The sequence below is a fragment of the Geotrypetes seraphini genome, chromosome 5 (genome assembly GCF_902459505.1).
Source record: "Geotrypetes seraphini chromosome 5, aGeoSer1.1, whole genome shotgun sequence".
NCBI lineage: Eukaryota > Metazoa > Chordata > Amphibia > Gymnophiona > Dermophiidae > Geotrypetes > Geotrypetes seraphini.
In genome coordinates, this window is record NC_047088.1 from 143763363 (window position 1) to 143788967 (window position 25605).

Sequence of the window (25605 nt, forward strand, 5' to 3'; positions counted from 1 at the left end):
GGTGTAGAAAAAGAAGGAAGGAGAAAAGACGGGACAACATACATACCATGGAAGTCCTTTGGTAGTAGATACGTGGAGTAGCTAATTAATTCAGATAAGACGCAATTTGAAATGTAAATAATTTAAAACACATGAATAAATTAAATACATGTATAAAACATCCAAACACCTGAAGCAATAAATGTATAAAAATTAAAGTTCATATGTAAAAGGATATCTAAAAGGAACCTATATCTGAAAAAGTAACAACCCAAGTCTGTCCATACATAGCAAAAAAGGGGAAACATGTCCAAAAGGATATGTTACTGGTTTAAACTGACCAACCGGCACAGTAAAAAATGAAAACATATATCAGGAAAATCTATCAAACCTCTATATAAAAAGAAGCTACTGAAGTATATCATCTGAAATATTGAAATCTCATTGCATAACGAGAAAATGGGGTGAAGCATAAATAGGAATGTAATACACAAGGAAAGAGAATGGAGAAATAATACAAAATCAGTCTTATTTGAGCCAAACATGATAACAACAAAATGAAGAGTCAGGAAGAATGGACAAAGTGTGTACCAAAACTCAAACCCATCATGAAGTAGAAAACAGGTAGTGCACGAGAAGGAAACATGCATCATTACATTACATTACATTAGAGATTTCTATTCCGTCATTACCTTGCGGTTCAAGGCGGATTACAAAAGAATTATAGATGATGGGTTACAATGGAAGATTATTTGCCATTTCTAGAGAGGTAAAGAGAAGTCCGGTAGTTTTAGTGTGGCGGGAAGATGGAGGTAGGACGATAAGTGTGATGTTAGGTCTGTTTCAGGAATTTCTTGAGGAGTATAGTTTTTATTTCTTTTCTGAATATCTTGTAGTCTGGGGTAGATATCAGTAGATTGGAGATCTGATTATCTAGTTTTGCTGCTTGAGTGGCTAGGAGGCCATCGTATAGTTTTTTCCCATTTTACTTCTTTGATTGGGGGGGAGGGTGTGAATGGGGTGTGTGTTTTTCTATGATTGAGGTGGTTTGGATGAGGCGGTTGTTCAGGTAGGTTGGGCTGTCTCCATTTAGGGTTTTAAATAACATCATAAATTAAAGAGTAGAAATAATTATAAATAATCATGAATAATTGAATGAGTAGTGATAATTAAGGGTCAAGTTTACAAAGGAGAATGAACTCAAAGCAGTGGAGCCAGATGGTGTATATCTGAGGGTACTGAAGGAACTTAGGGAAGTTTTGGCGGCTCCACTTAGCTAGAGTCAGAGTGACTGGAGAAGGGCAAATGTAGTCCCTCTCCACAAAAGTGGAAGTAAGGAAGAGGTAGGGAACTTATAGGCTAGAACATCTGACTTTTGTGGTAAGTAAATTAATGGAAACTCTTTTAAAACAGAAAATAGTGAAGTTGCTGGAATCCAATGGACTACAGTATTGAGGCAACATTGATTCACTAGAGGCTGTTGTCAGACAAATCAGATCAGTTTCTTTGACTGGGTGACCAGAGAATTGGATAAAGGGAGCGCACTAGACAGGCGTCTAATAAATAAACTTGAGTGTTTTCAATATGGGCCCCAAAGTGGTAGGCTGGGTCTGGAACTGATTAAATGGAAGGTGATAGAGAGTAGTGGTAAATGTAGATCTCTTTCAGGAAAGGTATTGTGCTACAAGATTGAGCATTAAAGAAGAGTAGGACTTGGGTGTGATAGTATGTGATGATCTTAAAGTGATCAAACAGGTTGAAAAGGTGACAGTGAAAGCTAGAAGGATGCTTGGATGCATAGGGAGAGGAATTGCTGGTAAGTAAAAGGAGGTAATGATGCTCCCATATAAGACAGTGGTGAAACCTCATTTAGAATATTGTGTACAGTGCTGGAGATTGCACCTTCAGAAAGATGTAAAACAGGATGGAGCTGGTCCAGAGGAAGGCTGGTCGGTGGTCTTCATCGTAAATCATATGAAGACAGACTTAAAGGTCTCAATGTGTATATTTTGAAGAAAAGGCAGGAGAGGGGGAAATATGATAGAGATATTTACTTACCTGTGTGGCATAAATGCTTTTCAGTCTTTTCATTTGAAAGGAAACCCCGGAATGAGGTTGGCATAGGATGAAGGTAAAAGGGATAGATTCAGAAGTAACCTCAGATAATACTTTTCCATGGAAATGGTGATGAATGCATGGAACGGCCTCTTGGTATGGGTGATGGAAACCAACTGTGTATCTGAATTCAAGAAAGCTGGGGACAAATATGTTGGATCTCTAAAGGAAGGAATAGTAGATGGCATGGTTAGGCAGACTAGGCCATGCAATCTTTATCTGCCTTCATTTTCTCTGTTTCTATACCTGTATTTTATAACCTGCATGTGCAGTTTTGCCAACTAGGTGTGAAAATGTGTGTGCAAGATTATAAAATGAAAGGAATTCTGAATAGTAAACAGCTATGTTGTAGGCAAATGCTAATGATATATATCAAACTGAAGAAATTAATAAATGTTAAATTTTATAAAATTGGATGTCCAAGAAAAGCCAGTTAAGGAGCTGATTGAAAAAATGTTTGGTGGAATTTGTGAGCTGGTTTAAAATACTAGAGTGGTAAGCACGATATGGTGGAACCCAGAGATTCAAACGAGGAGTTAGCTGACAGCTACATCAGTCTTGGAGCAGACATAAATACTCATCTCTTGATTTTGTAAAGAGTGCATGTATTGATGTTGAAGAAATTGAGATACACACATACAGTCGTGTGAAAAAATTAGGACACTCCATGAAATATTCAGATATTTGTTAAGAAATGTTCAGATATCGATGTGAAATCTTTTTTTTTATTATTTATCTCTAGAAAAGAAAGTGATGTAATAGCAGGTAAACAACAAAAGTTTCCTTGATTTACTCATGAACCAAAAGATATCCACAAAAATGTGTATTCTTACTGAGGAATAAATTACACCCTAATAGCTAGGGTTACCCCCTTTGGCTAAAATAACTGCAGTGAGATGCTTCTTGTAGCCATCTACCAGTCTCTGACATCAGTCTGAGGAAAGTTTGGCCCACTCCTCAATGCAGAATTCTTTCAGCTGTGAGATGTTTGAGGGGTTTCTTGCATGTACAGCCTGCTTCAAATCACCCCACAGCATCTCAATGGGATTAAAATCAGGGCTTTGACTCGGCCACTCCGGGACTCTCCATTTCTTAGTTTTCAGTCAGTCATTGGTGGATTTATAGTATGTTTTGGGTCATTGTCATGTTGCAGGGTCCAGTTCCGCTTCAGCTTTAATTTTCTTACAGATGGTCTCACATGTTCCTCAAGCACCCTCTGATACACGGTAGAATTCATGGTGGATTCTATGATGGTGACCTGACCAAATCCTGCTTCATCAAAGCATCCCCAAACCATGACACTTCCAACTCCATGCTTCACAGTTGGTATGAGGTTCTTTTCCTGGAATGCTGTATTTGGTGTACGCCAAACATGTCTTCTTTTCTGGTGTCCAAATAATTCAATTTTAGTCTTTTCTGTCCATAGAACATTATTCCAGAAGTATTGGTGTGTGTCTGCGTTCTCTCTGGCAACCTTCAGTCTTGGCTTGATGTTTCTCTTAGAGAGCAAAGGTTTCCTCCTTGCATACCTTCCATGTGCAATCTCTTTCTGATTTTAAAGGCATGCACTTTCACCAGTGATGTACCTAGGGTATGAGACACCTGAGGCCCATCATTTTTTGACACCCCCCAGCCCATCATATTTGACACACACCTCTGTCCCGCCCTTTTGGCAAAGCGATCATCGTTCTGGCTCCTGGGGTCACAGAGCCCAAGCAAGGTCGACCAATGGCTGAAAACACTGTCCAGTGGCATCACGAAGGGAGCGGGATAGAGTCAGATCGGGAGGGCATTCCTTAAAGGGCTCTTTGCCGCTCCCGCCGGCTTCTTAGCCTTTTTCTTGGCCGCGGGGTGGACTGCCAGCTGTGCTGAAGTGCAGGTCCCAGAAGGTTTGTGCACCCCCCTAGGGCATGCACCCGGGGTGGTCTGCCCCCATGCCTCGCCCTTGGTATGCCACTGACTTTCACATCAACAGTAGCAAGAGCCTGCTGTAGGTCCTGTGATGATATTTTAGGGTTTTTGTAGACTTCTTTTAGCATCTTGCGGTCTGCTCTGGGGGTCAACTTGCTTGGACGGCCAGACCTGGGCATGTTGGCAGTTTGGAAAGTCATCTATTTTTACACTATTTTCCTGACCATGGAATGGCTAATGTCAAATTCTTTCAAGATCTTTTTAAATCCCTTACCAGACTTATAAGCTGCTACAATCTTCTTTCTGAAGGTCTCAGACAGCTCTTTTGATCGCACCCTGGTGTTCACTGTCACTGCAGCAGTCATGAGCACACCAAACTAAATGTCTGAGGTGTAAGTAGGGCAAACCTCCTTCAAAATGCTGAGTAATGATGTTCTAATCATGTGCACCTGATATGATGCACCTGTTTGTGATTGAGCCACTTTAAGTGAGAGGATATATGGGGGTGTCCTAATTTATTCCTCAGTAAGAATACACATTTTTTTGGATCTTTTGTTTCATGAATAAATCAAGGACAATTTTTGTTGTTTGCCTGCAATTACATCACTTTCTTTTCCAGAGATAAATAAAAAGATTTGACATCAGTATGTGAACATTTTGTAAGAAAGAACTGAATATTTCATGGGGTGTCCTAATTTTTTCACATGACTATATCTGTCTTGGCCGGATCACACCTACATGTCCTCTTCTGAAGTATATATACTGTGGTTCTAGACATGTAAATACAGCATTTCTGAATTTTCTATTTACATGTTCAGGGTGTTTATATACATAAATGCCCCCATAAACTTCTAAAATGACCACTTTTATGATGCTAAATATTTCTACTGTTTATGCCTCAAGGAAGGATAGCTCTATCTAGGATTCAGCTTATCACATCCAAGTGCATAGTATAGTCAGCATTTTCATCCACCTTGGGCTCATAAAATAAAAGTGTGTAATAAATGGGTGGTAATAGGAATATAGTCTATGTAAATGTGAATTATTTCATTAAACCCACTTAAAAATGTAAATTGCTCTGCTTGATTTTCAGGATGCATCAGCCTGAGTTGAGAGAAATGGAATCTGCATTGTGCAGTGGAGCAGTGAAGGATGATCCATGTGTGAACAAGGCCCTTCCACTAACCAGGCACTGCTTTCAACGTATCCTCTTCATTCACCCTGAGGAGAATAGTACACTACTTGGCTTTTTCCACTGCAGCCTGAATGCAAAGCTATTTCTTCTTCCTCCTGCCCTCATCTCTCACTTCCTTTCCCAGCCCCACAAAGCTCTGCAATTCCTCCCCCCATGCTTTACAGTCATCTCCAGTCTTTGCTCAGACAGCAATAGCTTCTGATGCAACTTCCTGTTTTGTGAAGGGCAGGATGGTTCAGAGAGAAAGTTCTGGTGTAAGCAGCTGGCAGCCATTGAATGCCACTGCTGCTGCCCAGGCGAAGACTGGAGGTGATTGTAAGGTACAGGGGGTAGGAAGGGGAATGGGGAGATGTACCCCCTTTTAAAAATTTCTGGCTACACCAACTGATACAAGAGGAAAATGACATTCTCTTGAATCATTTGAGATGCATTTGTGGTTGAACCTTGGGCCCTTTAAATCTGGTGCAATTTCCCAGATCTGCTTGGGGATAAGTGGTACTCTTTAGGATGATATTACTAAATTGCAGATTCTCATCTTCAGAGAAGTGCTATTTTGTTGCCAGTCCCATATTCAAAGCTGAGAACAAGCATTAGCCCAATATTCAAAACAATTTAAGCCTCTTCTACCTGCTTAAATTGCTAAGCAGGTCGAGATGGGATATTTAGCAGCAGATACTCAGGCAGTGTTGCTCTATATCCTTTCTGATTGCCATGGCACTCTCCATTTGAGGCCGTAATAGAGTCTAGCTGAAGCAGAGAGTCACAGGGGTGTCAGCAATATTCAGTGCCAGAGCCTGCATAGCTAATCAGGCAAATCGAATTGATTATACAGCAGTCCTAATTTTGCTCGATTAGCTATGCAGGTATGGCACTGAATACTGGCCATACCTGTCATTTATCCCAGGACAAGCAGGCAGCATATTCTTGACTGATGAGTGACGGCACTGACGGAGCCCCGGTACGGACAATTTTAGAGTGATTGCACTCTAAGAACTTGGAAAGTTCTAGCAGGTCGCACCGCGCACGCGCGTGTGCCCTCCCGCCCGATGGAGGCGCGCGGTCCCCAGTTTCTTAGTTTCCGCGGAGCTAAGAAGACGCGTTCTTTTCAACGGCCGTTGAAAAGTACTTTTTTCGCCTTCCCGCTCGCGAAAATTCTGTGAGGAAGAGTTTCTTCCTTCTTTTGTTTGCCTTTTATTCAGTTTTTCTTTCATAAAAAAAAAAAAAATCTTCTTTTTTCTCGGGTTCGCCCCGGCGGGGCCTGTTGCCATCATCGAGGCCTCGGCTTTCGATTTGGCAGAGGCCGTCTTCACTTTCATGCCCCCTCAGCCAGGGTTTAAGAATTGCCAGCGGTGTGAATGGCCCATTTCTTTGACCGACCCGCACAACTGGTGTTTGCAGTGCCTGGGTCCGGATCATAGGGCTTCCACCTGCACCCGTTGTGCAACTTTAAAGAAAAGAATGTTGAAGAATAGACTCATTCAACAAAAATTACTTTTCGGTGCCGACATGGCTGATTCTGTGGCATCGACTCCGGCGTCGGCTCCTTCGCAATCGGCACCCACTTCTTCGACGCCACGCAACACCAGTTAGGTAAGCCGGCTAAGAAGCCTTCCCCGCTGGAGCGCCCTCCGGTCGCTGTGGCAGCGAGTCCAGTCCTGCCGACCACGAGGTGCCTGCACAAACGCTCCGCCCCTATAGAGGTGACTGCCTCATCCTCGGGCTCCTCATCCTCTGGGCGTCGAGCGGCACCACAGGTACCGCAGAAAAAGAAAGTGGTACCGGTGCCTTCGCTGGACGAGCAAATTGCGGCCATCCTTCAGGTGCAACTTAAAGAGCAGTTGCAGCAACTCCTTCCTGCTCTATTGGCACCGAACCTTCCAGTCCCGGTCCGGTCTGAGCCACCAGTACCGACAGTGGGGCAGCCTATATTGTCCGCTTCCACTCTATCGATACCGGTCCATTCAGCTTCCTCGGTATCCATGCCTGTTCTGGCGCCGGAACCTAGAGCTTCACATCAGGCTGTCCAAACTTCGGCACCGGTACAATCTTTAACCTCTCCTGGTACCGCTTCCTTGAGGTCGGGTAAGTCACTACGTAAATCCCGGCACCTGGAACCTTCGACACCGGAGTCTCGGGATCGAAGTTTCCAAATCAGTGATCCTGATCTGTGGGGTGACTCCAAAGAGCCTCTTCTCTCTGAAGGTGAATGTTCTTCTGGTGATGAGGATCCTATAGTTCAAGATCCATCTTCTAAACCAGACTCTGCCTCTTTCACCTCTTTCTTGAAAGAAATGTGTGAGTCTCTTTCTATTCCCTTGGAGGCTGAGTCCAAGAAATCCAAAGCGTTCCTTGATGCACTGGACTTTGACCAGCCTCCAAGGGAATTTCTTAAGTTACCCCTCCATGATATTTTGAGGGAGAATTTTTATAAAAATCTTGAGACTCCTTTGACTATTCCAGGAGCTCCTCGTAAATTGGACTCCTTATACAAGGTCATCCCCATACCTGGTTTCGATAAACCTCAGCTCCCGCACGAATCTCTATTGGTGGAGTCTACTCTAAAAAAGTCTGCGGGAGCTAGTGTGTATGCCTCAGTCCCTCCTGGGAAGGGAAGGCCATGGACAAATTTGGTAATGCTATGTTAGCTAACCGGTCCGGTAATTATGCTTTTCATTTCTCTTTTTATTTGAAGCATCTCATTCAAAATATGGCTTCTTTTGAAAAATATCTACCTGACCGCAAAAGATCTGCTTTTCACCAATGTTCTTCCTCTCTTCTCCAGCTTCGGAAGTTCATGGTCCGTTCTATCTACGATACATTTGAATTAACCTCCAGAGCCACGGCCATGTCTGTTGCCATGCGTCATCTGGCATGGCTCAGAGTATCAGAGCTGGATGTTAACCATCAGGATCGCTTAGCTAATGCCCCGTGTCTCGGAGATGAACTTTTTGGTGACTCTATGGACTCCACCACCCAAAAGTTGTACGCACATGAGACTCGCTGGGACACTCTTCTAAAAACCAAGAAGAAGACTCCACCTGTCCGGCCTTTTCGGCAGCAATCGGCCTATCAACGCCGTTATGTGGCTCGACCTTTACCACCAGCTCCTCAACAGCCTAGGCTTCAGCGCCAGCAACAACGGCAACCACCTAGGACACAACAGCAGCAACAGGTGAAACCTCCTCCACAACAGAAGTCTACACAACCCTTTTGACTTCGTTCTCCAGGGCATAGCCAGTGTTCTACCATCCGCCCATCTTCCTCAACCCATAGGAGGACGTCTTTCTCTATTCATCAGCCGTTGGGAGATCATCACCTCGGATCAGTGGGTCCTCAACATCATCCGCCATGGCTACTCTCTCAACTTTCAGACTCTTCCTGCCCAAAGTCTGCCAAAAAAGTCTGTTTTGAACACTCCTCAGTCTTCCCTCCTTCTTCAGGAGGTTCAATCCCTCCTTCTTCTGAACGCCATAGAGGAAGTTCCTCTAGATCAGAAGGGGCAGGGATTCTACTCCCGTTACTTTCTGGTTCCCAAAAAAACAGGAGATCTCAGACCCATTTTAGATCTTCGCAATCTCAACAAATGCTTGGTCAAAGAAAAATTCAGGATGCTTTCCCTGGCCACTCTTTACCCTCTTCTCAATCAAGGCGACTGGCTATGCTCCCTCGATCTCAAAGAGGCATACACTCACATCCCGGTCAATCTGGCCTCCAGACAGTTTCTCCGCTTCATGATCAATCACTGTCATTACCAGTACAAGGTGTTACCCTTCGGCCTTGCCTCCTCTCCCAGAGTATTCACCAAATGTCTGATTGTGGTGGCTGCTTTTCTACGCTCTCATCATCTTCAGGTCTTCCCTTACCTGGACGACTGGTTAATCAAAGCCACTTCCTCTCAGGCAGTGCTCCTTGCCACCAACCAGACCATCCAAACTGAACACATGGCTAGTAAAACCAGTACTCGAGGCCACATCATACACTGACTTCAGAAAGTCTCTGAAGACCCGTCTCTTCAACACCACCTAAGTTTCTCCCCCTCATCCAGCTATATCCCCTCCAAATGCCCACCCCACCCTTCCTTCCCTCTCCAACGCTTATGGCTGGGTTCCTCTCTTACTCACATTGTTTATTTCTCCAGTAATTCAGCGTTTAACTCTTGTATCCTGTTCAAATTGTAATATCCTGTATCTTACTGTAAACATCCTGTACCGGTCCACTCTGTAATTTACTTTATCCTATGGTAAACCTCCCCGGTACCTGCTCACTTTGTATTAACCTGTATCATATTTTAAACTTCTCCTGTTCCTGTTCACTTTGTAATATCCTGTTCAATTTGTATTAACCTGTATCACATTGTAATCATCTCCTGTTCCTGTATCTTGTTCCTGCTCTCTTTGCAATATCCTCTCCTCACTGTAAACTTCCCCCATTATCCCTTCCACATTGTAATTCCCTGTACATTATTCATTGTAATTCCGACTTATTATGCACACTCTTCCACATAGCTTGGAACCAGATTCAAATTCCTGGTTCCAATTCCTAGCTTATTTCCTGTTCCAAACATATGTATCTTGTTGTAAACATATGTCTCCTGCTGTAAACACTGTACGACCTTCTTTGTAAACCGCTTCGAACTTAAGGTATAGCGGTATATAAGAAATAAAATTATTATTATTATTATCCTTTTTCTACAACTTCTGGGGTTCGAGATCAATCTACCCAAATCTCATCTCATCCCCACTCAGAGACTTCAATTCATTGGAGCGGTCCTGGACACAGTCCTCATGAGAGCGTTCCTGCCGTCCAACTGTCTTCAGACTCTTCAATCTCTATGTCAGCAGGTGCTTCCACAACGCTCCATCTCTGCCAAGCAAATGATGATACTCTTGGGTCACATGGCCTCAACAGTTCATGTCACCCCCTTCGCACGTCTTCACCTGCGCACTCCTCAATGGACCCTAGCTACCCAGTGGTCCCAAGCGACGGATCCTTGCTCACGTCACATCTTTGTGACATCATCTCTTCGTCAATCTCTACAATGGTGGTTGATATCCTCAAATCTCTCCAGAGGTCTTCTATTCCATCTCCCTCCTCATCAACTAGTCATCACCACCGACGCCTCCCCTTATGCCTGGGGGGCTCATTTGAACGAGTTTCAAACTCAGGGCCTTTGGACAGCCCAGGAAAAGAAGCATCACATCAATTTCCTAGAACTCAGAGCGATGTTTTATGCCCTCAAGGCTTTCCAACATCTTCTCTTTCCTCAAGTTCTACTACTGTGCACAGACAATCAAGTTGCAATGTACTACATCAACAAACAGGGTGGAACAGGCTCTCGCCTCTTGTGTCAGGAGGCCCAGAAGATTTGGTCTTGGGCGACAGATCACCAATTATTCCTAAAGGCTATCTACATTCAGGGAGAGCAGAATTCCTTAGCGGACAATCTCAGCAGAATTCTCCAGCCCCACGAATGGACTCTCGATCCTTTGACTCTCCAGTCCATTTTCGTTCAATGGGGCACTCCTCAGATAGACCTCTTTGCAGCTCCTCACAATCATCAGCTGCCCCTCTTCTGCTCCAGACTTTATTCTCCTCACCGTCTGGCAGCGGATGCATTTCTCCTGGATTGGTCCAATCTGTTCCTGTATGCTTTCCCTCCTCTACCTCTCATGTTACGAACCTTGTTCAAGCTCAAGAGGGAACAAGCCACCATGATTCTCATCGCTCCACGGTGGCCCAGACAGCATTGGTTCTCCCTTCTACTTCAACTCAGTTCCAGGGAGCCCATTCTTCTTCCACTATTTCCTTCTCTGCTTACACAGCATCAGGAGACCCTTCTGCATCCCAACCTCCAGTCTCTGCACCTGACAGCTTGGTATCTCTCGTGCTGATTTCAACTGATTCTCTTCTGTCTCAGCCCGTTCGTTCTATTCTGGATGCTTCCAGGAAACCGGCCACTCTTCAATGCTACCATCAGAAGTGGACACGGTTTTCTTCTTGGTGTCTTCTTCATCATCATGATCCCACTTCGCTTGCAGTGGAGACCTTATTAGATTATCTTCTTTCTGGTCTCAAGTCTACTTCCATCAGAGTCCACCTCAGTGCTATTGCTGCTTTTCATGAGCCAGTTCATGGAAAAGTTCTCTCAGCTCATCCTTTGGTTTCCAGATTCATGCGGGGTCTTTTCAATGTGAAACCACCTCTTAAAGCCCCTCCTGTAGTCTGGGATCTCAATGTGGTTCTTTCCGCCTTAATGAAGCCTCCGTTTGAACCTTTGGCTACAGCTCCTTTCAAGTTTCTCACTTAGAAAGTGGTCTTCCTTATTGCTCTTACCTCTGCCAGGCGGGTCAGTGAGCTGCATGCACTGGTTGCTGATCCACCTTTTACAGTCTTCCATCATGACAAGGTGGTTCTGCGTACACATCCAAAGTTTCTCCCTAAGGTTGTCTCTGAATTTCATCTCAACCAATCGATTGTCCTGCCTGTATTCTTCCCGAAACCTCATTCTCATCCTGGAGAACAGGATGAGAATGAGGTAAACGGGCTGTAAACGGGCTTTAGCTTACTATCTAGAGCGTACTAAGCCCCACAGATCAACTCCACAACTCTTTTTGTCCTTTGATCCGAATAAATTGGGACGCCCCGTTTCTAAACGTACGTTGTCAAATTGGCTTGCAGCGTGCATTTCATTCTGTTATGCTCAGTCCGGACTGACACTGGAAGGTTCTGTCACGGCCCATAGAGTTCGAGCTATGGCAGCATCTGTAGCTTTCCTCCGTTCCACTCCTATTGAGGAAATCTGCAAGGCTGCTACTTGGTCCTCAGTTCATACTTTCACATCTCATTATTGTCTGGATGCTTTCTCCAGACGGGATGGACACTTCGGCCAATCTGTTTTACAAAATTTATTTACCTAATGGCCAACCTTCCCTCCATCCCTCTTTTTGTTAGTTTGGAGGTCACCCATCAGTCAAGAATATGCTGCCTGCTTGTCCTGGGATAAAGCACAGTTACTTACCGTAACAGGTGTTATCCAGGGACAGCAGGCAGATATTCTTGCGTCCCACCCACCTCCCCGGGTTGGCTTCTTAGCTGGCTTATCCTAACTGGGGACCGCGTGCCTCCGTCGGGCGGGAGGGCACTCGCACGTGCGCGGTGCGGCCTGCTAGAACTTTCCAAGTTCTTAGAGTGCAATCACTCTAAAATTGTCTGTACCGGGGCTCCGTCAGTGCCGTCACCCATCAGTCAAGAATATCTACCTGCTGTCCCTGGATAACACCTGTTACGGTAAGTAACTGTGCTTTACTTCAGGATGCCACCAAAAACCCAGATATTTAGTGCCATTACCTAGGTATGGTCTGGCACTGGATATTGGGGTCTATTTTAGCTGCCTGTTGTTGTTGACTGAATATTGACCCTCTTAAATTTAAGAGAGCTTTGTTCCCAGCCTATTCTGTTAAGAAAGGGTGCAAGCATTAAATCAGAAACATCAGGATTAATTTTCAGCTGCAGAATATGCATTCCAGTAATCATCCACACCTCCCCACCAGTAACCCAAGTGTCCCTATATCAGTTAGCTAACAAAAAAAGAACTGTAGCTTCCTTTGGAGCAGTATTATAAGCATGTTCTCATGACCAGCTAAGGGATATGTCACCATTGAATGTCAGAGTTTCCTTCCACATCTTCTAGAAGGGGTTGTATTTGCTGGCCTTCTTCCCACCAGTGGAGTAGTGTGGTCTGAGAACCAGGTTCAGTCCCCACTGCAGTTCCTTGTGACTCTAGGCCAAGTCACCTAACCTGTATATAATAAGTAAACGGATTTGACTGCAACCATAGAAAGGCAGTATATAAAATCTCATCCCTTTTTCACTTTTGAATGAGCCAAGGAACTGAATTTTGCAGTTACGGCAGCTGGATCATTCTATACAACAGGAAGAAATGGCTGCCACCTCCCAAGGATTTGTGCCTTAGTCATAGAAGAAAAGATCTACTTTTGAAAGAGCAAACTACTAGCAATCAAAGAGCAAGAAATATTCGGGTTTATGTCTGTACTCAGATTCTCTAGCTGTTGCAACTACAAAATGCCATTATATAAAGCCAAACACTGAAAGTAAATCAGATTGACTGACAGGGAATGCACCTTGAATGCACACACTACTGTCTTATACCACAACCATCATCATCATGGCAGTTTTTTGATGAAAAGATGATCAGGAAGCTCTAGGGCATGCTTAATCCCCACCTAGCAAGGATTGCTGCATTGGAACAAATTCATTGGAACAAAATTGGGCTGGAGAGCCAGGGTCTCGGGTCTGATTAGGAAAACCTTTATCAGATTAATTTCCTAGATCTAAGATGATAATTGGATAACTATATTATACCAAGCAAGTAGCAACAGGATCATACTTTCTTTGTTGGGAAATACTCAGCATATAGAACAGGGCCATCTCACATTGGATGATCCTCAGTCATGAAGCTAGCTGGAAAGGACAATATCTTAGAAACTGAGTCAGCCAAGCCTACTTGAACAATCGCCTATTCCAAACTACTACAACCAGACACAGGAGAACCCAGACTCCATTCACATACCCTCCAATCAGAGACATCAAATGGAAAAAACTGTACGACAGCCTACTAGCCACACAGGCAGCAAAACTAGACCATCAACTCTCCAATCTACTGATGGTGACCCCAGACTACAAAACTTTCAGAAAAGAAATAAAAACCCTGCTATTCAAGAAATCCATGAAGACTAACTAACACCGCATGAAACATTTCAATCCTCTGAAGCAACCCGCTCTACTCTAACACCTCTGGACATGTCCAGATAACCTCTTCTGTAATCCACCTTGAACCACAAGGTAATGACGGAATAAAAATCACTAATGTAATGTAATATCCCTCAACCACACAAATAGTCCCTAAACAGAGGTGCAGAAAGCAAGATATTCCACTAGTAGATGTATTTGCATCTCTTCTAAACAATTCTGTTTGAGTGTAGGGATACCACAAACTAACCTCAAATACCTTTCTATAGGTCATGTTTCTATGTTCTGCATTCTTCCTGTATTGGAGAAAGATCTCTTCTTTCTCTAGTAATAAAGACTGCTGAAACTCAGAAGAGAAGAGAACAGGGAGCTAAGGTGTTCACAGATCCTTACAGGCTGAGACATATGGGTTCCTGCTCCTAAGAGTTTACATCAGGGAACTGATCCTTTTATGGTCTTTGCAACCCCAGTCATGCAAAATAATGAACTCTTACATCCCAGCTTCAGATCCTACAGCTTAGATGTTGAATGGGTAACTTTCAGTTACTTAAATCTGCCCAAGAATGTTTCTCAAATCCTTCTGGCTTTTAGGAGAAATTCCTTTAGGAAGTCTTATGATTTTAAATGGAAAAGGCTTGCCATCTCTGATAGAAAAAGGGTCCTAGGATCTTTTTTTTTTTTTCTCACTCAAAAATTGGGTGAAAATTTTCAATACCTATTACAATTATGTTTAAAAAACTAACACTATTAGGGTTCATCTCAGTGCAATTTGTGCCTTTAGATTAGTTAGCTGTTATATGGTAAGTCCCATGTATGCATGATTCATGGCTGCAGAGAGCTTTTAGATCTTTAAACGTTTCTGCACCTTGGATGATATTACTCAAATTGGGAGGATTGATATCTTATTTTTCTTGGAGAACAGGTATTCTAGGGCAATAGACATGTCATTCTGGACAGACGGATTATATCTCATTACTCAAGAGCTGTGCAGAAGAAATTCACTCTGATTTTTTAATCCCTCCTACTTCACAGAAGGCTCTGCTGCCCTCTACAGTTTTTTCCTTCTGCACTTGAGCTGGAAAAAGTGTTTTTGATCCGCTATGCTTATTTCTTTATTTTTATTCAATATTTTCGTATATTTTTTCATCTTTCGGTGCTAAGAGCTTCCCTAGTCGAGGGTTTAGCTCTGCCTGTATGGAGGAGAAGCAGACTGAGGACTGCAGCTGACAGGCTAATCCCTTCTCGTACCTGTTAGTCTGCCTGTGGAAGTCTTTTGAGCTCAGGGCAGTCTCTTGGTAGCATTGCTCACCTACAGCATTGCAGGGGTTTAAATGCAGGCTATTAGGCATCCATAGGGGCTCAGCGGGATCTCACAGGGAACCAGCTGCATTTTGCCTCCCCCACTTTTTTTGTGCATCTGTGGGTCCGCAGGGGTTAAAGGCTCAATCAGATTGGCAGCCTGAAGATTCAGCGCTGGAAGGACATTATGTTTGAGGCAGTGATTTCTTCTCCTTTGGAGCTGAGGCAGACTGCAACGCATTACCAGCACAGGTCACAGTGAGTAAGGCTGTTAACAGCCTATGAGAAAAATCAGGGGTGGGTGGGGTTCTACAAATGTTTTAGAAGGTTTCTGCCTGTTCCCTGATGCTCCCCCACTTCTAAAATTCTAAAATTACCAGTTTAGGGTGGGTTAAATTTTAATTTAGCATTTTGTATACTTTTTTGGCACCATAATGCTGCTGTTGATGCCATCTTGGATTTCCTGATTTTTTTTTTTTTTCAAAGTTCTTCAGAAGCCCCAAACCGCCTCATTTTACCTCAAAACTTACGAGTCCTCAGGCCCTTATGACCCCAATTCATGCTAAGTTTGCACTGGTTGGGTGCCCAAATAGCACCCTTGTGACACCTGCCACACAGCATGTGAAGAGGATGGGGGGGGGCGGGAGCAACCGGCTTACCCTCTCCTTTGATCTCAAGGGCCGAAGAACGGTCATGAAGCCTGTTGGTTGGGGTTATATTCCTTTCAGGGTCTCAGAATAGCAGTCCTAACCGTAGGGGCACGTAGGCCGAGGAACTCGAGACATAAGCTGGAGTTCTCTACAGGAGACTTAGCACTGTGTAGTAAGGCATTTTCTCTGGAAAGCCTTTGAGGACAGATGACCTTCCAAGGGGAAGTCTGGCAGCGCTTCTGATAGCGCATGAGGGGGCAGGGGCTCCCAAGTTGCGTCTACCTCGCTGGCTGCAGCTAGCCAGGCTCTAAGGGACCTTTCCGAGGGAGATTCAGACAGGGATGGGTCTGTTACTGTTCCACCAATGTCTCAGGATGTGCCCTCCCTGTCAGGGGATGTAGGGTTGCAGTTAGGTGTGTTTGACTCCATGGTGGCCCTTGATTCAAGGGATGATCCCACAGTTCTCTATCTATTTAAACCCTCGGCTCTGTTGAATTTGATTACTGATTCGCTTCAGGAGTTAAACTTTGACTCCCGGCAGGTCTTTTCTGCTTCCTCCTCTGTTATGAGTGGAGTGAGAGCTAAGTCTTCTACATTTCCCTGGCATCCTGATATTAATGTACTGGTCACGGAGCATTGGGACGCTCCTGAAGAGTTCCTTAGAATTGCCAGGACTATGGCTCGGCAGTATCCTTTGATATCAGAGTGTCACCAGATGTTCGCTCATCCCAAGGTGGATTCTGTAGTAGCGCAGGCTACAAAGCGCACTTTCTCCCAAGCGAGGGAGGCATGATGTTAAAGGATATGCAGAATCACAGAATAGATATGGTTTTCAAGACAGTTTGAGGCTTTGGCCTTAGGAATCAAAGCGGCCACAGCAGCCTCCTTTGCGACCTGTGTCTGTCATACCAGGTTACCACAAATTAGCTAGCAGCTCTGCATGGGCAGAAGTGAAGGAAGATCCTGCTGTGATTTTCTGCTGGACCACCAGGGATAAAGGACAGGAGCGAAGGAAGGTCGTTTCTGCTATGATTCACTGTTGGACCATCAGGGATACTAAAGGGCACAGGCAGAGCCACTAGCAGCTCTGCACGGGCAGGAACAAAGGAAGGTTGCTCCTGCTGTGATTCACTGCTGGACCACCAGGATAACTAAAGGTACGCGAGGGAGGTAAGAGGGAGATAACAATAATTAGAATCGGGTGGGGCAGGAGGCGGGAAGGATCACTCCTGTTCCGGCCACAGCTGGACCACCATGTATCACAGCAGGCCTGCAAACAGGTATGGGAGGGGGGCGAGTCTGCGCTGACCCGAATATAAACAGAGAACCCCATTTTTGTGCCATGTTTTGGCTCAAAAATCTGTTTATATGCGAGTATATACGGTAAGCAGCTTTGCCTTCTCTGTAAGTGTTGTGTTGGGGATGTCCTTGACCACATTCTGTAGATATCCTTTTGAATCGCTCTCAGCAGCTCTTCTCCAGTTGCACAGCCAAGTTTGCAGATGGGCAGCAGTGTTCGGTGCCAGTATTTGACATCACACATCAGACACCTCTCTGTGAAGAACATGCCAAGAAAATGGTAAGTGAACCTTTCAGCCGGTTCCTAGGACATGGGACCTCTATAGCTCTCTGTACTACTTGGTTTTATCCCTGAAGGATGAGAATGGAAGGAGCAAGAATACAGAATTGTAATATGATTATTTTGTGTATTTACTGATATAGTCTCTCTAATAGTCATTCTAAGAAGCAGCTTACATCATTAGTGCATGAAGGGTGTGCAGATTTTCTAAAGCAGTGTTTTTCAACCTTTTTACACCTATGGACCGGCAGAAATAAAAGAATTATTCTGTGGACCGGCATCGGTCCATGGACTGGCGGTTGAAGAACACGGGGCTAAGTCGTGGGCCAGACCTTGCCCATCTCTACCCAATCTCCTCCCCAGACCCCACCCCCATAATAGTACTAATTGTACCTTGCATGCCCAGTGCCTCAGCTGGAAGCCTTGCCTCTGACGTTGCAATGTCAAAGAGAAGGCTTCTGGTTCAGGCGCAGGATGCTCGTAGGAGCCACTGCCCGTGGCTTTGTGCACTGAATCAGTTAGGAAGAGGGAGCTGGCGTGGACCGGCGGTTGAAGAACACTGTTTTGGGCCTGATGCACATGCTGGCCCTGTGGACCGGCAGGAAATTTCTGTGGACCGGCACTGGTCCATGGACCAGTGGTTGAAGAACACTGTTCTAAAGGTCTCTCATTTACACATAAATTAACATTATAGTAACTTTGTCTGGTGTAGCAGTGGTCCCCAACCCTGTCCTGGAGGACCACCAGGCCAGTCGGGATTTTGGGATAGCCCTAATGAATATGCATGGGGCATATTTGTATGCCTGTCACTTCTATTATATGCAGATCTCTCATGTATATTCATTAGGGCTATCCCAAAAACCCGACTGGCCTGGTGGTCCTCCAGGACAGGGTTGGGGACCACTGCGATGTAGGATCAGGTTTGGTTCTTAGGATGATGAAACAACTATGGACTGAAAGGATATTGATAGTGCAAAGGTTTAAGAAGGGCGTGCCTCATAAATTTTGTTTTGTTGAGACTTCTATTTGTAAACCATCACTACCATCATTTTCTGTAGGAAGCTGTAACTTTTGGAAATGACTTCCAGTTTTAAAAATAAGCCTTCGGTTTTAGATTTTTAAAATGGTAACTGATTGCCAGTGTCTCCAGTTCAAGTGCAAGGATTAACACAGGTGCAAGAACAACAAAAGCAAGGTCTCCTCTATCAGAGTAGCATTTTAGAAACTAAGACACATGAATGTAAGAAAATAAAAATAGCCTTACTGGGTCAGACCAATGGTCCAGCAAACCCAGTAGACCGTTCTCACGGTGGCCAATCCAGATCACTAGTACCTGGCAAAAATCCAAAGAGTAGCAACATTCCATACTACTGATCTAGGGCAAGCAGTGGCTTCCCCCATGAGTTTCTCAATAACTATGGGCTTTTCCTTCGGGAAATTGTCCAAACCTTTCTTAAAACCAGCTACGCTATCCATTCTTACCACAACCTCTGACAATACTTTCCAGAGCTTAACTATTCTCTGAGTGAAAAAATATTTCCTCCTATTGGTTTTGAAAGTATTTCCCTGTAATTTCATTGAATGTCCCCTACCTAGCCTTTGTAATTTTTGATGGAGTTCCGTTCTACTCTACTCAGGATTTTGTAGACTTCAATCATATCTCCCTTCAGCCGTCTTTTTTGCAAGCTGAAGAGCCCTAACATGGACTTGGTTTTGCTGAGGATACTGTTTCCAAAATCAGTCTCTATGATACACAGTTATGTTGTTCAATTATAGCGATATTTGTCAACAGATCTGTATCTCTCTTCCCAAGACATCTTTCAGTGGTGGGAAGGAACGACTGTGAGGAAAATTAAGATGAGTTGCAGAATTTTGCCTTGCTTAGGCATTTACCAGAGCTTCCTCATGTTTGTCAAATAAGGGAGGAATTGTGGAACAGTAAACACTTGCATACTTTTTCACTGCCTTTTCAAACTCTAGGATAGTAGTTCTTGAATCTTTTCTATCAAGAAATTATTTACAGTCTTCCTAAATTTCCAGGATCTTTTTTATTCTTACTGGTTCAAAAGTCACTCACCAGCAGTAGCGGCAGCACTATACTCCCTCATCTGTGCCTGTCACCAAACTTTACCCTGCCCCTACTAACTCAGAAAAGGACACCTAGAGGTCTTAGTACCATATTTGGAAAAACTACTGCTTGGACAATTGTGGGATGTTATCAAATAACAGAATTCTGAGAGACATGTATTAGTTTTCTACAGCAGCAGCATCTGTGAGTGTGTTCTGGGTGGAGGTGGTGATGATAAATCTCTCATTAATGTGTGAGTAATTTGGCCAGAAAGTCAGAACACAAAATGGAATGAGAATGCATTAAATAGAATTTAAAAGACAAAGGTTTTCTTTTAGTAAATTCATTTTCCTGCCAAGACTTTAGCTTCAGTCCATCTACAGTTTAGTAGCTTGTAAGGAGAAAGTTGAAGACCCAGAGGGGCAGGAATGCCACCTGTCCTGCAATGGAGACCCTAGCACCGGAGGATCCTGCCTCTTCTGCCGACCCCTCTGCAGCAAGGAGAGGAGCGTGGGAGCCCTGCTCCGCCCCCCTCCCGACTCAGAAGAGCCGACCTCTTTTAAAAAAACTAGCACCGGAGGATCCTGCCTCTTCTGCCGACCCCTCTGCAGCAAGGAGAGGAGCGTGGGAGCCCTGCTCCGCCCCCCTCCCGACTCAGAAGAGCCGACCTCTTTCAAAAATCCAGCACCGGAGGAACCTGCCTCTTCTGCCGACCCCTCTGTAGCAAGGAGAGGAGCGTGGGAGCCCTGCTCCGCCCCCCTCCTGACTCAGAAGAGCTGACCTCTTTTAAAAAACTAGCACCGGAGGATCCTGCCTCTTCTGCCGACCCCTCTGCAGCAAGGAGAGGAGCGTGGGAGCCCTGCTCCGCCCCCCTCCCGACTCAGAAGAGCCGACCTCTTTTAAAAAACTAGCACCGGAGGAACCTGCCTCTTCTGCCGACCCCTCTGCAGCAAGGAGAGGAGCGTGGGAGCCCTGCTCCGCCCCCCTCCCAACTCAGAAGAGCCGACCTCTTTTAAAAAACTAGCACCAGAGGATCCTGCCTCTTCTGCCGACCCCTCTGCAGCAAGGAAAGGAGCGTGGGAGCCCTGCTCCGCCCCCCTCCCGACTCAGAAGAGCCGACCTCTTTCAAAAATCCAACACCGGAGGAACCTGCCTCTTCTGCCGACCCCTCTGTAGCAAAGAGAGGAGCGTGGGAGCCCTGCTCCGCCCCCCTCCTGACTCAGAAGAGCCGACCTCTTTTAAAAAACTAGCACCGGAGGATCCTGCCTCTTCTGCCGACCCCTCTGCAGCAAGGAGAGGAGCGTGGGAGCCCTGCTCCGCTCCCCTCCCGACTCAGAAGAGTCGACCTTTTTCAAAAATCCAGCACCGGGGGAACCTGCCTCTTCTGCCGACCCCTCTGTAGCAAGGAGAGGAGCGTGGGAGCCCTGATCCGCCCCCCTCCCGACTCAGAAGAGCCGACCTCTTTTAAAAAACTAGCACCGGAGGATCCTGCCTCTTCTGCCGACCCCTCTGCAGCAAGGAGAGGAGCGTGGGAGCCCTGCTCCGCCCCCCTCCCGACTCAGAAGAGCTGACCTCTTTCAAAAATCCAGCACCGGAGGAACCTGCCTCTTCTGCCGACCCCTATGTAGCAAGGAGAGGAGCGTGGGAGCCCTGCTCCGCCCCCCTCCCGACTCAGAAGAGCCAACCTCTTTTAAAAAACTAGCACCGGAGGATCCTGCCTCTTCTGCCGACCCCTCTGTAGCAAGGAGAGGAGCGTGGGAGCCCTGCTCCGCCCCCCTCCCGACTCAGAAGAGCCGACCTCTTTTAAAAAACTAGCACCGGAGGATCCTGCCTCCTCTGCCGACCCCTCTGCAGCAAGGAGAGGAGCGTGGGAGCCCTGCTCCGCCCCCCTCCCGACTCCCCTGCAGGAAACCACAGGACAACCAAAAACGCTCACAGCTCAGGCACCAAAAATCCTGACTGAACTTCACCAACAACAAAGTCAACAAAGTGATGAGTAAAGCAATTCTGAACCCCTATACCTTGATCTGAAAGCAGCCAGAACTCCAAGCTCAATCCATACATCCACTCTAACAATCAACTCAAACAGCTACTAAACCGCAGACTTCACAAAATAAAAAATAAAAAATGGCACTGCGTACACCCAACCTCATCCTTGCCCTCATACTAATTGCCACATTTATAGCAAAATGGAAATCCACAGGCTACCAAATACACACCATCCCTATCCTAACAACAACGCACAGACCTGTTCAACACACCAGAAAACTGCATACCACTAGAACGCTAATTCCATGTCCACTATCCAGCCAAGCCAACATTCCCACTATCTGGGGAAAAAGACCTCCACCAAAGAATAACTCAAGCACACAAAAATACCAAACTTCACCAAGAACTATCATCAACACAACCACTTCCCCCACCACAAAACTCACTACAATAGCTTGCGCATATATGAACATCAGATCCATCAGCCCAAAGGCAGAATTAATCAAAGACTGGCTGATCAAAGACAATCTAGGCTGCCTCTTCCTAACCGAAACATGGCTCACCTCTGATTCAGATCCAAGCATCACAGAATTCTGCCCCAAAGGATATAAACTAGAGTTAGTATGTCGAGAAAATAGAAGAGGAGGAGGTCTAGCAATCATAACAAAAAACAATCTCAACATCGATGTCCTAACCAAGCACTCCACCCCTTATCTAGATTTGCTAGCCTGCCAAATGTCTGACAAATCACTCAATGGAAACCTGAACTGTCTTCTTTGCTAAATTACACCAGGTAAATGGAATACCTCAAAACAAGAACTTGAAGAATTCATCTTCCAGAACTCACTCTCCTCCACACATAACCTGATCCTTGGAGACTTAAATCTCCACTTAGAAGATCAATCATCCAAACAAACAACGGACATACTCTCATACCTCAACTCCCTATCCTACCAAATTCTCAATCCAGAACCCACACACGAAAAAGGTCATCAACTGGATATAGCAGCATATTAATTTCCAAATCAAAACACACAAAACATTCACATCACAAACGGGTCTTGGCACCCTACTCTCTGGTCAGACCATCTCAAATATTCATTCACCATCAATTGGGCGCAAAATAACAACAAACCCATCCCAAAGAAATCATACATCAAGATCAGACCGAAAATTGAACCTATCACATTCTGGAACACAGTCGACCCCGAAATCGACCCCAGCAACCCCAAAGAATTCATAAACAGTTGGCGGACCCTCAGTGAAACTACACTAAACAAACTAGCTCCAATAAAAAACAAAAACAAAATAGACAGACCATCTAACAAATGGTTCGATGACGAACTTCTACACCTAAAAAGGAAATGCAGACAATTAGAAAGGACATGGAAAAAACAAAAACATAATCACACCAAAGATGAATGGAAAATCCAAATCAAACAATACAATACCAAGTTGAAGGAAAAACGAAAAAACTACTACTCCAAACTCATCGGCATCGAAAAACCAGACACAAGAAAACTTTTTGACATCGTAAGAAATTTCACTGATACTAAACCATTCCTTGCCACCCAAGGAAACCAAACTCCCACAGCCACCCAATTAGCGGATTATTTCAAACACAAAATCATCACAACCAGGTCCACATTCAACAATTCAAGAATCAACATAGAAGAAATACGAATCAATCCCACAATAGATGAAGCAATCCCAGCAGACAGGATCTGGACAAACTTCCCAAAGATACAATGGTCAGACTTAGACAGGCTTTACAAAAAATACAGCAAATCCTCATGTGACTTGAACAACTGTCCCTCATACTTACTAGCTACAGCTTCCACCAAATTTAAAGCTAGCCTCACACTATGGCTTCAAACAACACTAAGTGAAGGTCATTTCCCACCGGAATTAGGAGAAATCATAATTACACCTATCCTAAAAGATCCCAAAGGTCCTATAGACAATCCTGCAAACTATAGACCAATTGCTTCAATCCCACTTTACATCAAACTAACAGAAGACCATCACATACTACATCCATCACAATCTGGATTCAGATCCAACCATAGCACAGAAACTCTACTGGTAGCACTATTAGACATTGTCCGACAACACCTCAGCAAAGGAAATAAGCTGATTCTCATTCAGCTCGATCTTTCTGCGGCATTTGACCTAGTTGACCATCACACTCTACTCCAGATATTAGACGCAATAGGAATCTCAGGTAATGTGCACAATTGGTTCCAAAGCTTCCTCAAAACACGAACATACAAAGTCAAGTCAAAAGAGCACATATCCGACCCATGGTCAAACCCATGTGGAGTACCTCAAGGATCACCATTATCACCCATATTATTCAACCTCTTCATAGCATCCCTCGGCATATCCCTAGACGCCCTAAACACAGTATCATTCAGCTATGCGGATGATATAACTATCCTCTTCCCCTTTAACACTCAAGACCCCTTATCCACAAACCACTTGAAAATAATAATGGAAACGGTAGAAAAATGGATGTCAAGTCATAAACTAAAACTGAACTCGGAAAAAACTAAATTCCTACTACTAGAGAAGGAAAAAAAAACGTCTCTTACAGAACTAGAATTAAATACAATCAAGTACCCAATGCAGAGCACACTCAAGATCCTAGGAATACAACTAGACAGAAACTGCACAATGCAGACTCAAATCCACAAAATCATACAAAGAGCATTCTTCACAATGCGTAACCTAAGAAAAATAAGAAAATTCTTCAATAAAGACCAATACAAGATATTAGTACAATCCCTAGTACTAAGTATTGTAGACTACTGCAACAGCCTCTACTTATCATGCCCAAACTACATGATAAAACAACTACAGACTGTTCAGAACACGGCCCTCAGACTCATCTACTCCCTCGGCAAATATGACCACATCACCAATGCATACCTAGACGCACACTGGCTACCAATAAAAGCAAGATCCCAGTTCAAATTCTACTGTCTACTATACAAAGTAATACACGGAACAGCTCCCAGCTACCTAAACAACAGACTACACCGTAACCTCTCACACAGATTAAAGAGAACTCAGAGCCTATTCATTTACCCCCCTCTCAATGGAACACGACGAAAGAAACTATATGACAGCCTTTTAGCGACACAGGCAGCAAAGATTGATACTACCATCTCCAATCTACTGATCAAATCAATAGACATTAAAGTATTCCGAAAAGAAATCAAAACTCATCTCTTCAAAAAACACCTCCCGTCGTCATAACCTCACAATAGTATTAGAAAATACTCTCCTGACCACTACCACCACCACAATAGCAATACTTCAGAATCCTGACTGTATTACCTCTACTCATCACAACAATCTATCACTATCTACTATTTGCTTTCAATTTCTCCTGGAAATGTCCAGACTAACAATTGTAACTCGACACATTCTAGATTCTATGTACTGCAATGCTACTGGAAATGTCCAGTCTTCTAATTTGTAATCCGCTTAGAACCACAAGGCACAAGCGGAATAGAAATCACTAATGTAATGTACTGTATTTTATTGCAGTGTTATTTCTGCTTTTGACTTTTTTTTCTTATTTTACATATTACACTGCTGTTGGCCTTAAGCCCAGAAAGCTTTCTGAATAATTTTATAATAATTTTCATAATTGATGGCAACACTTACATGTTATCTAGCTGATGCACTTTAATGCAATTTAACACAAACACTATATTTACGAACAATAGTCTTCATTCAGATTAATACATATTAATTGGTTAACATATGTTAGCAAATGAGTCCCCTAGTGTATGGATTAGAAAAAGTATGGTTAAGATAAGGGCCTTATTTTCAGCTGGGTTTGGAGGTGTGGGGAATGGCAACTTGTACAAGGTCATACAGAGTATGAGACCATGGACTTCTGAATCAGAGGCCAGGGCTGTAACTTCTGAGGGAAATTTCATAAATCCGCATATGCATAGAAAGTACATGCATACTTTCTCCTTATGTGGGCTTTGGATTTTCAATTTAAAATTACAACCATAAGAACATAGGATTTGCC

At 44.3% G+C, this 25605-nt stretch overlaps 1 protein-coding gene across 8 annotated transcripts in view; it reads left to right on the forward strand.

The window, feature by feature from the left end:
* Nucleotides 1-25605, forward strand: part of INO80D (INO80 complex subunit D) — a 121072-nt gene that overhangs the window by 72105 nt on the left and 23362 nt on the right. For all 8 annotated transcript variants that reach the window (XM_033945601.1, XM_033945606.1, XM_033945602.1 and 5 more), the window contains 2 exons: nucleotides 5099-5208; nucleotides 17364-17497. In XM_033945601.1, the coding sequence (XP_033801492.1) occupies nucleotides 5099-5208; nucleotides 17364-17497 (244 nt within the window). The remainder of the gene's footprint in view (nucleotides 1-5098; nucleotides 5209-17363; nucleotides 17498-25605) is intronic.